The sequence below is a fragment of the Daucus carota genome, chromosome 1 (genome assembly GCF_001625215.2).
Source record: "Daucus carota subsp. sativus chromosome 1, DH1 v3.0, whole genome shotgun sequence".
NCBI classification, from domain to species: domain Eukaryota; kingdom Viridiplantae; phylum Streptophyta; class Magnoliopsida; order Apiales; family Apiaceae; genus Daucus; species Daucus carota.
The window spans coordinates 40,688,977-40,705,544 of NC_030381.2; the positions used below are offsets into that span (position 1 = coordinate 40,688,977).

Consider the following 16,568-nt stretch of genomic DNA (forward strand, 5'->3'; position numbering starts at 1 on the left):
GAATCTTAAATAAATACACAAACCAAAATCAAATGTGGAATCTTCTCTATGTGATTTGCCTTCTGTAAGAGCAGTTGGGTAACGGTAATATTATCAAAATCATCACTCTGCTGCGGCCAAATGTATCAAATCACTGGTTGGTTGCAAAAGTGAATCTAGTATCAAGCCGTTAGAGTCGACCAGAAAGCTGGTCCATTCTAACGGAATCGCAATTTTCTCTGTTAGATGTGAACGTGGCTGCTGACTGGTTTGAGCTGCGGTATGCTTGCTGAATAGGAGTGGCTTTAAGGGCCCATTTGTTTACTTCTGAGTAATGCTTAATGAATAATCTGCTGACCGCATCAGCCATTCAGCTTATTTGTCATTCAGCTTATTTGTCACTGAACTCTAGGAGAGCATAATGGATAAGTTACTTCCGTTTTGAGTTTATAACCCAGCGATTCAGCACATTATTTGCGCACAAGTAACTAGTCTAATCTGCAACCAAAATTATTTTTGGATATTCATAATAATGTATGCTTGTGAAAGAATATTTTATATTTATAATAAGTTCAGATATCAAAAAAAAAATCGATGTCTCATATGATTATAATATTACAATATCAAATGATAAACAATTTTATAAATGATATAATAATCTGAGTATATATTATTATTTTTATTTAAAAAGATACCCTCGATGCTTCGCGGGTAAAATGCTAGTCCGTTTATAGTAAGGTAAGCCGGTCAGTGTGAGTCTATAAGTATTAAGCTTGCATGACCTCCCTCACAAGTAATTTAGCAGGCAAGGGATATATTCTCACAAACCCTACTTGCTGCTTCATCATATACGTTCTGAAAATCTACAAGCCACACACCAGAAAATTTATTTCTCGAAAGGAAGAACAATGGACAGAGAAGGCTGCCAGTGCGAATGTTTGAAGATCCCAGGGGTTTGTTTCGACCCCTCTGATGAAGAACTTGTTACCTATTACCTGAAAGAAAAGATCGAGGGAAGGCCGCTCCAATGCAATCATCTGATGACACAGTTGCAGATTTACGACGATGATCTGATGCCATGGGAAGTTCTCAAAGATGATAATCCTTACTGGATGACATCTTCTTGTGATTCGTTCAACAAAACTAAGAAGACTATCTATGTGTTTACGGAGTTGAGAAAGAAGAAGAGCCGTGTGATAAGGAGAAGTGGCCGCGGTTCATGGACGGGTCAGAATAATCCTGTCGTGAAGGACAAGGCAGGTAAGGGGATTGGATACAATAAACTCTTAACTTTTTATGAAGATAGTGATGACAAGAAGGGGAAGAAGGGCAAGAAGAAGATTAATAATGATAGCGATCATGGTCACTGGATCATGCACGAGTATTCACTTTTTGGAAACGACAAGTTTGTTCTATGTAAAATTGTCAAGGAAGTGAGGATGGGTGCAAAAGCTTCGGTGCTGTGTACTAATGAAGGAACAACAACGCAAGAGGTACCGGAGATGATTTGTGGAAAGAATGGACAGACAGATGGAGCGTGCATGGGTTCGGATGGGGCAGATAATGTTCAAGAAATTCAAGATTTCATGACAGCAGACGTTCCTCGTATTGAAGCAGTAGAGGCTAACAATAAAGCAGATGATGACATGGAAGGCAACAAACAAATTCTGGATGACTTGTGGAATTTGCAACTGGATCATGATTTTTCACCAACAGACACAGCTTGGGTAGATGATTTGATTTTGGACTTTTCTTCTCCAGATTTGTCCGACTTATGGCCGGTTGAAGAAAGCCAAGGGCAGGCTGGCCCCTAGAAGAGGATGAGGTAGGGGGAGAAAGACTACGAGGAATGTTTAAGTGGGAAGAAGCAACGGTGCATTTAGAGTAATCATTATACTAGTGTTCTTATATTTTCTGTGTGTTCATGTCAATAAACATTTGTTCCATGTTCTACAGTTGATGATTAACATGTTTAATTTTGATACATGGTTATGTCTAGAACAAGTCCTGAAGTTGTAGAACGTTTAGCTGCAGGTCCTTATCATACTTTAATTTGGCTCTAAGAATATTTAATTCTCAATCTTCAATGCAGAGCAAAGGGACAATGTACATGATATTTATAGACAGAAGATTGCTGCTATAGTTTTTAACTCTATGTATGGATAAACAGATGCAATTTGCTTGATAAACGTCTCGTCTTCTTTATGTTTGCCCCTTTTTTTGGTTGAATCTTGTGAAATAATGGTTCAGTGTAAATGTGCTGCTGGTCTAAGCAATGGCCACCCTTGCCCTTTTGTGTTCTCCCTTTAAAGTCAGTTTTCAGAGTTTTCTATAATGTTTTCTTCATTATAATTTATACATATAATTAAGTGTAGTGTTCTGTCTTCATAGTTGCAAGTAATATACAGATTCCAGTTTCCTGTATGCTGATAATTTCATTGGTGGCAGAGAATGGGAAATACTGATGAGGCTGTCCCTTTCTTTGGGGAAGGCTTCAACAAAATTTATCCACTTGCTATTGTTATTTATACACTTTTGGGTGCTGGCAATTTCTTTGATCGGATGATGAATATACTTAATTTTCAAAGCGAAACCAATAACTGGATGGATTCGATTCATCAGGGTCACTTATACTGCAAAGAGGTACCCTGCTAACGAATGTTCTTTTGGTTTCTGTCAAGTAACAATATAAGGTTTCGTTTCCGCACCAATCAATTTCTTCAACAATCTATCCTCGGTTTTTTATAATTAAAAGACATACGAGCTAACTAAAAGGCATACTACCTGATTTTTATGTGAATACATGAGTCATGTCGTTTATTCGCGCTTTAGATACTCATTCTAGAATATCTATCTTCACGTTATAAATAAACTAGTGCTAATTATCTCTTAAATGTTTTAGATGCATACATGTATGATTTTGTTATTATGTTCAAAAAATTCCGGACTCATATACGTACTTTACTTCCTACTGTTATATATCGAGAAAAAATGTCATCATATTGTAAAAACATTCAAAACTCTCTTGTTATTAGCTCAGGTTCCTAGTGTGGTTTGGGGGAGTTATTTCTTAATTACTACTTATTTTTAATTAATCATATTCCTGCTCCTCATAATTCAGGTTAGTCTCTCTTTCAGAAATTATATAGAAATGTATTTGATCATTCTCTCCTACAGTCCTACATGTCTTGATTCAACTTGTTTTGCTCTTCTACCTCATGTTGAGCATATAAATTTGTTTTTCTAGAATATGATTTGTGTCTTCTCCGGTCTAGTGAAGCAAAAAAACACTCTCTGTGTTTCTTGAGCGATATTCCATATTTCTCGATTCTTGCTAGTTTATGACACGGACAAATCATATTCATACTGATCCTCTAAACTCCGAGATTGAAGAAGTTTACTTCACTTCAAGAGATATATCAGACTCATAAATGTCTCGCCATGTGTTTCTTGTCTACGTAAGCAAGTCCACTCGACTTCCCAGTTTTGTTTATTCGACTTGTTCTAAAAATCCATAATTTAATCGATTAATCTCCAACAATTTGATCGGCTGATTCGATTTTTGAAATCCAATTAATCTTTATAATTTTTTTTAAATTGAAGTATATGTAATAATTCATTAAAATTAAAATACTATACTATTTTAGTTATGAATAATTAAATAATTTGTGATGTAATAAACATGTATTTGTTAATAAATAACTAATGTAATAATAACAAAATATTAAATAATTTTTAATACTGAAATACATCCGATTTTCATTTTGATTAATCTCTGATTTTTAATGAATCCTGACTCAACTGATTATGTCCTATTTTCATTTTTGCAAGACTGCCCATGCGATGCGATGCATACATATCCCAAGACCTAGATTCACAATAGTCTAAGGAAATGACATCGATTTGTTTCATTTTATTAAAACACGTACAATCCAAAAAGTAAAGACTAGTTAGTTATACATGCATCATCCAGCTTGTGAAATCAAAATTAAAAATATACATTAATTAATTTAAAATATTAAAGTAATGAATTAACTAAAGTTATAACATACTCTAATATATATTAATTAGTTTAAAATATTTAGATATTTTAGCAGCTCCTTGGGATCTTTATTGTCCGTTGGAACGGGGATCGAAAAATAAACTAATGCTAGATGGGTATCGCTATAGATTCAAAAATTATGATAAAACTAAAACCCATACTGTTCCTCGTATTGAAGCAGTAGAGGCTAAGCATAAAGCAGATGATAACATGGAAGGCAACGAACAAATTGTAGATGACTTGTGGAATTATTTGCAACTAGATGATGATGTTTCACCAACAGACACGGCTTGGGACGGGTCAGATGATGTGATTTTGGACTTTTGTTCGACTTGTGGCCGGTTGAAGAAACCCAAGAGCAGTCTTGTCCCTAGAAGAGGATGATGTAGGGGGTGAAAGACAACGAGGAATGCTTAAGTGGGAAGAAGCAAGGGTGCATTTAAAGTTATCATTATACTAGTGGTCTTATATTCTCTGTGTCTTAATGTCAAAAAACATTTGTTATTGATTCCTGCTTCCTTAAGTTAAATTCATATTTAAGTTGTTATTGATTAATAGTATCTTTTTAAGATTATACATATACATTATTTAGCAAAAGATTAACAGATAGAGTAGAGTCTGTAATTTGCAGCATGTGTACACCATTGTCACTATACCTTGCATAAAGATCTCACCATTAGTTGAAAACTGTTTTGCATATGCTGTTGGTTTGTCTAGAAGTGATGGCTGGTTAAGATTTTGGACGCATATATATATATTGACAAGAAATTTTGTTTGAGAACAAATCGAAAAACGCCTAAACTTACGGGATACAAAGTGTAAATTATTCCAGATTCAATTACAAATGGACAACAATCTTTGTCTTCCAGAAATAGAATTCCTATCACTGCAGTAAGAACTGAACCTTTCATTTCCCAGTAATAAGTGCATAAGTTTTTTTCCTGTCGAATGCCATCCATTTCCTTGTGTTATCTCCTGTCCTGTGCGCGCAAAATGCATTCTAGTTATACATTAAGAGTTACGACTATAGTGCACCAATATGGACTACAATATTAGACTACATAGCATAACATCTGAATAGGCTCTGTTCAGATTTAACCAGAGTCAACAAAAAACTGTAGTATATCTTATGTCATTTTCCAATATGAAGGGAAGTACCTTTAGGGAATTAATCTTCCCGTATTGATTATCTGACTTGCGATGCTCGCGGCCTCCAAACAAAACTTCTAGGTGTAGTTATCATTTAATTATTTTGGCATTGGGATATTAGCTTCACAAGATTGCGACCTCTGGGCTCTGTATTCCGAATGAGCTTAACACATTAACAGCAGAATACTCAATGAAGTAGCAGTGGCACAGATCTTCTTTATTCAATTTGTATCTATTTTTACAAATATAAAAAGGTACAGTCCAGCGAATAGTTATCAGCTATTTTTCCACCCAATTTGTCTGAAACATAATTTCTACTTTATTCCCCATGTTTTGGTATATTCACGCGTACCGCTAAGCTGTTATGTTATACAAGATGCTTCATGCTTGTTGGTTACTTGGTGATATGTCTGTATAAAATATAAAAAAGTTTTATTTACATGTTAAGCCTAGAGATAAAGAGCTGCAAATCCCATAAAGAGGGTAATGAAAAAGGAGTTAGCCTCAGTCTTTTATATTCTTATGTTTACAGTATACTTAAAAATTTGTACTCTGTTAAGTAGGCCTTGCATTTTCATTATCAGCACTAATTGCTTCATGCATTATCATCGACTATGAGAAAATATAAATCCTTTTCTATCAATACGTGACTAACAGCAGACGTGATATTATTGCAGATGACGGCAAATGCATTATCAGAGAGTGCAGATGAGTGTTACGCAAATGGTATGGACTCATTTGAATCAAAACCTGTCACACTTAATAATCTAAGACAATGTTTTCAAGAATATTTACCACCGTCCTTGTAAATTACCAAATGAAATGTATCTGTATAGATATGATTGTTATAGGAAAGTTTTGTAATTCATGTATCATATTCCCCTTGTTTCGAGTCATGATGTGGCAATGGCTCGTCATTTACAACCGACTTTGGCTATAGAGCATGCGGTAGCATGAACTAAATCTCTGCAGATCATGTGCTAACATCAGCATAATATGAGCTTTCTCAGGGTCTCCATCCGAACCTTGTAAGAGGCTGACAGCTCTATCAATGTGGAATCTTAAATAAATACACAAACCAAAATCAATGTGGAATCTTCTCTATGTGATTTGCCTTCTGTAAGAGCAGTTGGGTAACGGTAATATTATCAAAATCATCACTCTGCTGCGGCCAAATGTATCAAATCACTGGTTGGTTGCAAAACTGAATCTAGTATCAAGCCGTTAGAGTCGACCAGAAAGCTGGTCCATTCTAACGGACTCGCAATTTTCTCTGTTAGATGTGAACGTGGCTGCTGACTAGTTTGAGCTGCGGTATGCTTGCTGAATAGGAGTGGCTTTAAGTCGGAGTTTAAAATGTTTCTGATTTTCTTCTTGCTTGCTTCTAGCTTCTGCTTTTTTTTACCCGTTTGTGTAAAAAAGTAGAAGCACTTTTAAGAAGGTAAGCATACTAGCTTCTCTCTCACCGCTTCTGCTTTTTTTCCAAACACTTTATGAACTTATTACTTTTTACTTCTATTCCACTTTTTTAATTTATGCTTTTTTTCCAAACACTTTATGAACTTATTACTTTTTACTTCTATTCCACTTTTTTAATTTAAGCCAGAAACTTCTTTTAGGCTAACCCACACGGCCATTATTCCTTCATTCCAACCCCCTCATTAATCTTATCTAAAATTTTAGACAATTCCATGATATTTGTCATATTTGTCAAATCCTCCGGACTATAATGAGATATTATATCATTTGTTAGCATAATAAAATAATCTATTTTTCTTATAAAAAATTTAAAATAAAAATAATCTAATACTTTTAATATATAATCATAAATATCATCAAGCATGCCGCTTTACCGTTACGGTTTCATCAAATTTTATATAATCATTATTTAATATTATTTTAATCAAAAAAATTTAGCCAATAACATCGGGGGTGGATGCTCTTGTTAAGGCTCCGTTTGGATAACAACTTTTACTCTTTCCTGAAAAAGGGGTAAATAAGTGTTTGATAAACAAAAAACATCCTTTTCCCTTATTTATCGAAAATTAATGAATTTTTGTTTCTACGATTTTACCCTTATATATTTGATATTTTCAAATTAATATTCGCAAATGCATGGTGTTTGTTGTTAGCACAAGTACGGGATCACATCCTTATCAATTATTAGACTAGTAAGAATGGGATCATATCTTCAACGTAAAAAAAAGTTTGGATGATTTTTGGAAATCTCGCAATAACTATTTATAATCTTTCAAGACAAAAAATTCCGTTATTTCATTGCTTGAAATTATATATAAAAATCAAATATATCCGTCTTTTTAACTTCACAATAATTTTATTTTTATTAGTTAATTTTTAAATTTACACTTTTACGATATATATACTTCATTAAATTTAAAGATCAATATATTTCATTGATAAGTTAGGTGAGTAAAATTTTCTAAAATATGATTATAAAGACTAATCATGTATATGAAAAAGATATTATGCGTATTAATCAAATTATATAACTATAATAGAATAATATGATTAATATTATAGGATGCACTCATTTAATTCGACCGACCTCAATCCGACAATCCTTTATCGAGGATGACGGAAAATTGGAAAAATTTATGATTACTGATTTCCTCGCCCCCTCCTCTTCTCATTCTCTATCCGGTCTCCCAATCCTCATATATGTTATAAAAAAAATATTACGCATAAATATCACATAAATGATGAAAAAATATATATATGTACCATTATTATTCAATTTTAGTTTTTATTATTTCATATTGTAATGTGATATATTATGAATAATTTTATGTTTGTTTTTAATTATACCATAATTAAATATTGTTTCATATTAGAGTAATGAATTAACTAATTTAAAATATATTTTAATATACATCAATTAATTTAAAATATTTATAAAATATAGCAGCTCCTTGCGGAGATCTTTATTCTCCGTCCGGACGGGATCGAAAAGAACACTAATACCAAATCAGTATCGCAATAAATTCAGGGATTATGATAAAACTAAAATCTATATTGTTCACATTTTGAGTTTCGAAATTATGAGTTTTGCATTTTTCGATCCTTGAATTATTAGTCAATTCTTATGTAATATTTGATTGAATGTATGAATTATTATATATTTAAGGTAATCCATGGGGTATTTATAGTTGATCAAATATAAAATATTTAATAAATAATATCATTTATTTATACAATTTTATAAATGATATAATAATCTGAGTATATATTACTCTATTATTTTTATTTAAAAAGATACCCTCGATGCTTCGCGGGTAAAATGCTAGTCCGTTTACAGTAAGGTTAAGCTTGCATAACCTCCGTCACAAGTAATTGGCAGGCAAGGGATATATTATCACAAACCCTACTTGCTGCTTCATCATATACGTTCTGAAAATCTACAAGCTAATATACACCAGAGAAATTATTTCTCGAAGAATGGACAGAGAAGGCTGCCAGTGCGAATGTTTGAAGATCCCGGGGGTTTGCTTCGACCCCTCCGATGAAGAACTTGTTACGTACTACCTGACAGAAAAGATCGAGGGAAGGCCACTCCAGTGCAATCATCTAATGACAGAGTTGCAGATTTACGACGATGATCTGATGCCGTGGGAGGTTCTCAAAGATGATAATCCTTACTGGATGACATCTTCTTCTGATTCGTTGAACAAAACTAAGAAGACTATCTATGTGTTTACGGAGTTGAGAAAGAAGAAGAGCCGTGTGATAAGGAGAAGTGGCCGCGGTTCATGGACGGGTCAGAATAATCCTGTCGTGAAGGACAAGGCAGGTAAGAAGATCGGATACAATAAACTCTTAACGTTTTATGAAGATAGTGATGACAAGAAGGGCAAGAAGGGGAAGAAGAAGATTAATAATGATAGCGATCATGGTCACTGGATCATGCACGAGTATTCGCTTTTTGGAAACGACAAGTTTGTACTGTGTAAGATTGTCAAGGAAGTCAGGATCGGTGCAAAAGCTTTGGTACCGGATATGATTTGTGGAAAGAATGGACAGACGGCTGGAGCATGCACGGGTTCGGATGGGGCAGCTAATGACTCTTGTGGTGGGGTTTATGAAATTCAGGATTTCATGACAGCAGACGGTCCTCGTGTTGAAGCAGTAAAGGCTAACAATAAAGCAGATGATGATGACATGGAAGGCAACAAAGAAAATCTAGATGACTTGTGGAATTTGCAACTAGATCATGATGTTTCACCAACAGACACAGCTTGGGTAGATGATTTGTTTGAGTTATGGCCGGTTGAAGATCAAGGCCAAGAGCACGAGGTAGCGAATATGATTTGTGGAAAGAATGGACAGACAGATGGAGCATGCACGGGTTCGGATGGGGTAGATAATGACTCTTCTAGTGGTGTTCATGAAATTCAGGACTTCATAACAGCAGACGCTCCTTGTATTGAAGCGGTAAAGGCTAACAATAAAGCAGATGATAACATAGAAGGCAACCAACAAATTCTAGATGACTTCTGGAATTTGGGACTAGATCTTGATGTTTCAGCAACAGACAGAGCTTGGGAAGGGTTAGATGATTTGATTTTGGACTTTTCTTCTCCAGATTTGTCCGACTTATGGCCGGTTGAAGAAAGCCAAGGGCAGGCTGGTCCCTAGAAGAGGATGAGGTGGGGGGAGAAAGACTGCGAGGAATGTTTAAGTAGGAAGAAGCAACGGTGCATTTAAAGTAATCATACATTATACTAGTGATCTTATATTCTATATATGTGTGTCAATGACAAAAAACATTTGTTCCATGTTCTATAGTTGATGAATAACATGTTTAATTTTGATACATGGTTATGTCTAGAACAAGTCCTGAAGTAGCAGAACGTTTAGCTTCAGGTCCTTATCATACTTTGGCTCTAAGAATCTCAAATTCTCAATCTTCAATGCAGAGCACAGGGACAACTATATGTATTGATAAACCAGATGCAATTTGCTTGATAAACGTCTGGTCTTCTTTATGTTTGCCCCTTTTTTTGTTGAATCTTGTGAAATAAATGTGCAATGGCCACCCTTGCCCTTTTGTGTTCTCCCTTTAAAGTCAGTTTTCAGAGTTTTCTATAATGTTTTCTTCATTATGATTTACACATATAAGTTTAGTGTTCTGTCTTCAGAGTTGCAAGTAATATGCAGATTCCAGTTTCCTGTATGCTAATAATATCATTGGTGGCGAGAATTGGAAATATTGATGAGGCTGTCCCTGTCCCTTTCTTTGGTGAAGGCTTCCACAAAATTTATCCACTTATTATGGTTATTTATACACTTTGGTTGTTGGCAATTTCTTTGACCGGATGATGATTATACTTAATTTTCAAAGCGAAATCAATGACGGGATGTATTCGATTCGTCAGGGTCACTTATACTGCAAAGAGCTTCCCCTGCTAACAAATGTTTTTTTACGTTTTAGTCAAGTAATAATGCTGCCTCCGTTCCTAAATATTAGTCGCTTTGACTTTGTGCACGTAATTTGAGGTGTACAAAAAATATGCTTCTACGTATTATTTTTCAAATTTTCTTTTTCTGAATAAAAGTTTAACATCTATATTTTTATTCAAAAAAAGAAAATTTAAAAAATAATGTGTAGAAATACGTTTTTATTACACCTCAAAATACGTGCAAAAAGTCAAAGCGACTAATAAAAAAAAACGGAGGGAGTATAAGGTTTCTGGTCCCCACCAAACAATTTCTTCAATAATATATCCACTGTTTAGACATACTATCTGATTTTTTACGTGAATACAAGAGTCACGTCGTTCATCCGCACTTCAAATATTCATTCAGAATATCTGTCTTCCCGTTATAAATAAACTGGTACTAATAATCTGTTAAAAGTTTTAGATGAATACATGTACGATTTTCTTATTATTTTCAAAGTATTCCGGACTCATATACTTACTTTACTTCTTACTGTTATATATCGAGAGGAAATTCTCTATCATATTGTAAAAATAGTCAAAGCTTTTTTGTTATTAGCTCAGGTTCCTACTTATATTCATTAATCATATTCCTGCTCCTCATAATTCAGGTTCGTCACTCTTTCAGAAATTATATAGAAATGTATTTGATTATTCTCTCCTACATGTCTTGATTCAACTTGTTTTGCTCTTCTACCTCATGTTGAGCATATAAATTTGTTTCTAGAGTATGATCGGTTTCTTTTCGGTCTTGTGAAGCAAAAAAACACACTCTCGCCATGTGTTTTTGAGCAATATTCCATATTTCTCGATTCTTGCTGGTTCACATAATATGGCACGGACAAATCATATTCATACTGATCGTTTTAACTCTGAGATTGAAGAAATTTACTTCACTTCAAGAGAAATATAAGACTCGTACATCTCCGCCTCCGTATACGACCACACAATCCTCTCTAAAAAATTTTGATCCTCCGATCTTCACTAGTCCACTTGTGTAGACTGTAGGTAAGTCCACTCGACTTCCTAGTTTTGCTTATTCGACTTGTTCTAAAAATCGCTCATTTAATCTATTAATCCCCAACAATATGATTGACTGATCGATTTATGAAATCCGATTATAAATCTTTCTAATTTTTTCTTAATAAAAATATATATAATAATTCATAAAAATTAAAATAGTATATTACTTTAATATGAATACTTAAAGAATTTGTGATATAATAATATATATTTGTTAATAAATAAGCAGTGTAATAATATCTAAATATCAAATAATATTTTCATTTTGATTAATCCTTCTGATTAATATCTAATTTTTGTTGAAACCTGAATTGGTAACTCTAACTGATCAGGTTGGATTTTCATTTCTCTATGACTGCTCATGCGACATGCATACATATCCCAAAACCTAGATTCACAAAACCTAGATTCACAATAGTCTAAGGAAATGACATTGATTTGTTTCATTTTATTAAAACACGTACAATCCAAAAAGTAAAGACTAGTTAGTTATACATGCATCATCCAGCTTGTGAAATCAAAATTAAAAATACTCACTATATACAAGACATATTGCTAGTAGTTGCAGGCAGCTGCAAGTCTGCAACGCCAATGGCAACCATGGAAAAGTGCTCCACCTCTTAATAAGAGGGCACTACGCCGTAAGTGGCCGTTGAAATGAGAGCCTCCACATCATCAATTTCTGAGCGCTTAGCGAATCTACCCTTGATTCTGGGCCTGGTCTCTGCATAAGCCTTTCTTGAAGCATATCTGATTGTTTTCTCAAATTTCCGGTTCTTTCTTTTCTCTCTGTACCTCATAACTCTAGCTTCTCTATCGAGTCCGGAGACAGGATTAGGAAGGGGTTCTGAGTTGGGATGTTGGGTGATATTGTTTGATACATCTGTCATGGCATTGTGATCAGGAACTAGGCCAACATCCAGTGATGAGGATGATACCTGCAAACACCAAAATTTGATATCATAATTATGCTAAATAAACAAATTAAGTTACACACTTTCACCACTTGGTTCCGCTTATAAAATGCTGGAACTCTATACACCAAAGAATTTTAAAGCTGCCAACAAGGTGTTGGTGCGGTGATTGAGCTCTAGTATCCCTTGAGAGAGGTCAGGAGTTCGACTTCATATATGTATTGAAAATCGGTGTATTCGAAGATTTAACTGTGGCTAACTTGTTCCCATCTGTTCATTTAATTTCTTAGTTGCAACTTGCAAGACAACATATATATCAATCTGTATCGTGAGTGTAAGATGATCATGTATAATTCATGTTAGTTAAATAATACTTAGACATAATTAAATCAAGTCATTTTATCAATTCAGATCTGCAACACTTCTATGAACTATTTCACAAATCCTTGTTAAGCTTTCATGAAATTGTATAAGAAATGGATAAAACTGTGGATAGAAAAACGTACACTTTGGCTGATGGACTGAGAGTTGAAGTTGTACATAAACGGTCTAGATCCACAATAATCCATATTGTACGCCGGAAAGCCATCAACAAGAGCAGGAGCAGGTTGTGTCTGGTAAGACTGCACCGGAACAACACCATCCGCATTTCCCCCATAATTACCACTATCCAGCAGATTCATAGGCGGCTTCTCATCCGCCACCACACGAGCATTACCAGTATTGTTCATCACATCGATATCGAGAAATGAGCAATCAAGCTCCTGGTTATGATTCAACAAATACTCATTGTTATTATTATTATTGTTGCTGAGAGGTTGGTTATTAGGGTTTGGCAACAACCACGAAGCAGCCTCAGCCTCCTCCTCCTCCTCCATCTCCGGATCCGTAAAGTACCTATCCTGATCATCATCATCTCCCTCTCCACCGCCTCCTCTGCTCGCAGCCGCCGCATCGTAAAACGGCACAACCGGAATCCGCTTATGCCGCCGAGCCAGGGGATTCGCCGAGTGGATATCCCGGTCACAAGCAACACACAAAGCCGCCGCATCCGCCTTACACGTCACCGAAGCCGGCGAATTCTCGCACACTTCACACATCCAGACCCGCGGATGCCTCGAGGCCAGCTTATTAGCCGCGTGAATCTTCCCATCGCAAACCACGCAGAGAAACGCGGAATCCGCTTTGCAGAAGAGAGTAGCGGCAGAGGTTTTGCAGGACTCACATGACTTGGATCCTACTCCCATTACTAGAAGCTTTTTATGTTTCTCTCTAAAATATTTTGGAATGGGTTGTGGTGGTGAAGGTGTTGTGTGGTGGTGGATGAATGTAGAGGTGGTGTTTACTTTTTTAGACATGCTTTTTATCCAATCAATCTCGTCTTAGCCAATCTCATCTTATCTCTTGTTCAATTGGGTGGTGGGAGATATCTAGGAGATGGCCAATCAGGAGGTGTTGCGTGTACAAAGTATTAGCCAAACTGGACAGTCAATTTAATGGTGTTTTGTGGGAATGTCCTTTCTTTGCAACTGGACCATGTGGAAGCTCAGACTAAAGTGAGCCCTTTTGGTGTTTTGCCATGAGACAACCTAGAGGTCGGTTTGGTGAGACTTTTCTGCATTTTGCAATATAGGTACACTTGTAAAATAAGTGTTTATTTTTTAAACTAAAAATTGAAGTAAAAGTCAAAAGCAAATTAGGACTAATAAATGATTAACGTGTTTGTGAAAAAAGTAAAAATCATCAAACAAAACTAATATTCTTGATTTTTTAACTTATAAACCTAGATCTCGGACTTTTAAAACTGACCAAACAGCCCTATAATAAGATGGTTCAGCTAGCTTACATTTAAAATAACTTATTTCTTGTTCGAGTTAGAAAAATGAATTATAAATATTAAGTAGTTTAAGATATTTAAGTTATTAATTTACATTATATTATATGATTTATAATTTATATAAGTAGATGGATAATTTTATTTAAAATGTTTGCTAAATTAAAAAATAGAGTGTTACGTTAAAAGAAGACAAAACACAAATGGAAGTTACAAAAAAAGACACTAAGTTTTTTCGGCTTTCTACTTTTCTCCCGTAATTTGTTAAAAAATACTGCTACTTCTTTAAAATTAGTTTATTCATCCGCGCTTTATCACGAATTGACGATAACTACAAAATACATCGGTGAAATATTACTTAAGATTTTAACTTTGCCTTTTCCAATTATAACATCATTTTTTAATATATCTTTTATGTAAATGATGTTGAACGTAATTATTTATAATAGTGATTTTAAAATAAATTTTTACTATAAATGTATTTCATACTCATGAGGATCTTTTGATGGAAATTCAACAATAACCATGATCTGTTCATTTCTCTTTATATACATGTGTTATCCTTGTTTACATTTCTCCTCTTTGGAAGCTACAATTTAATCCAGAATTGGTTGATATTGTCATATTTCATCCAGATATTAAGCACAAGATCTCTTTTCTTGAAGTAAGCAGTGCATAACTACAAATGAAGCTTCAACGACAAAAATAAGCATTGAGGAACTCCCAAATGAGCTATTAATGTTCATCAAATGATTTGATTTCAAAAATCAGATGAGAAAATATATCTTAATCATGAAACCTGAACAAGCTCGAAGCTGTTAATTTGGGAGAATATTAACAATTATGCAGTTTATGTATGAATTTGATTTCGAAATTTCTATTTCTGTGTTGGGATTCTTCGATCTTGGTTCAAGTCTTGCAATTTTTCTTACATGCTGTAAGAGTAAGATATCATAATTTCGTTCAATATTTTTAATGTTTAATAGTTATGGTTACAAAATTCTACTGCTATTAAATTCTTCTTAACTTTATTCTCGGTGTACTATATTCTAAAACTTTCTCATTTTTGGTGCATTCATAGTGACTAAGAATATGTAATTTTTTAAAATGCAAGTATTCAATTTTTTCGGTTAATTTTGGAAAGGAATATATCTTGATAAATATTCTTTATGAATATTTAATAACATTTATGATGCTCTTTATTTATCTTCTTAAGGATTAAATTTTAAATTTTATGAATTCATAATTTATCATGATTGTTTGATTTTTAAGGCAATAATTTAATTTTAATTTGGACTGACTTTAATTACGGGATCTCTCTTATTGGATGTTCATTATTTATCTTTATTAGTTTTAATTGTATTAGTTACGTTTTAAATTGTGATTGAATAAATATTCTTTATGAATATTTAGTACCATTTATGGGGGTCATTATTGATGACATTTTATGCCTATAATGGCTTTTAGTGCCATTTTTATGGCTTATTTAACCATTTTGATGGTCATTGCATTTAATATATTTAATTACGTGTTAACTTCAATTTTTATTCTTCAGTTAAATTATTAAATTTTAATGTGTCTAACCAAAGGATTTTCCTTTGGTTAGATATTTATTAATAATTCTACGTATTATATATATATATATATATATATATATATATATATATATATATATATTTCCTCTCTATTTTTTTGTTTTTGTTTTTATTAGATTTTCTTGTATATTAATTTATATTTTGTTTGATTGTTTTTTCTCAGGATACTGTGTAAGCGAGCTGTATGGGTATTCTTTTCTCATTCATTTAAGCTTTATTGTCTAAACGTCCGGAGTTATACTTGCATGGCTTTCGGTTAGATGATAAACTTTCTTGAAAGAAAGAAATCCCGGTTGCGGTTTATTGTATTTCGATACAATTTATCTACGATTATGTAGACCATACAAAAAAAAAAAAAAAAAAGAATATGTAATTTTCATCTTTAATATTTTTGTGCTTATGAAGCTGTAAAATCTAAGCATCTTATGACCAAACTAACCGTAAACAATAGGTGTCTTACGAGTTGAGGCCCTATAAAGTCATAACGATCAATGATTCCCATGAGTTAAGAAATATATTTATAACAATTTATAACAAATTATTGTTATCTATCAAAAATTTTTAATAATTATATTA

At 33.7% G+C, this 16,568-nt stretch overlaps 3 protein-coding genes across 3 annotated transcripts; 2 read left to right on the forward strand and 1 right to left on the reverse strand.

Annotated features, from left to right (window-relative positions):
* The first annotated feature begins 887 nt into the window (after nucleotides 1–887).
* Nucleotides 888–1,793, forward strand: LOC108222713 (NAC domain-containing protein 71-like). The gene has a single exon (XM_017396603.1). It carries the CDS (start codon nucleotides 888–890, stop codon nucleotides 1,791–1,793), a length of 906 nt encoding a protein of 301 aa, XP_017252092.1.
* A 6,833-nt stretch (nucleotides 1,794–8,626) lies between these two features.
* On the forward strand, nucleotides 8,627–9,823 carry LOC108222719 (NAC domain-containing protein JA2-like). The gene has a single exon (XM_017396616.1). It carries the CDS (start codon nucleotides 8,627–8,629, stop codon nucleotides 9,821–9,823), a length of 1,197 nt encoding a protein of 398 aa, XP_017252105.1.
* A 2,246-nt stretch (nucleotides 9,824–12,069) lies between these two features.
* On the reverse strand, nucleotides 12,070–14,101 carry LOC108205134 (zinc finger protein CONSTANS-LIKE 4). Its single transcript, XM_017374945.2, has 2 exons — nucleotides 13,070–14,101; nucleotides 12,070–12,587 (listed from the first exon to the last, which is right to left on the reverse strand). The coding sequence occupies exons 1-2, from the start codon at nucleotides 13,919–13,921 to the stop codon at nucleotides 12,270–12,272; spliced, it is 1,170 nt and encodes a 389-aa protein (XP_017230434.1). The 5' UTR covers nucleotides 13,922–14,101; the 3' UTR covers nucleotides 12,070–12,269.
* Nucleotides 14,102–16,568: the final 2,467 nt, after the last annotated feature.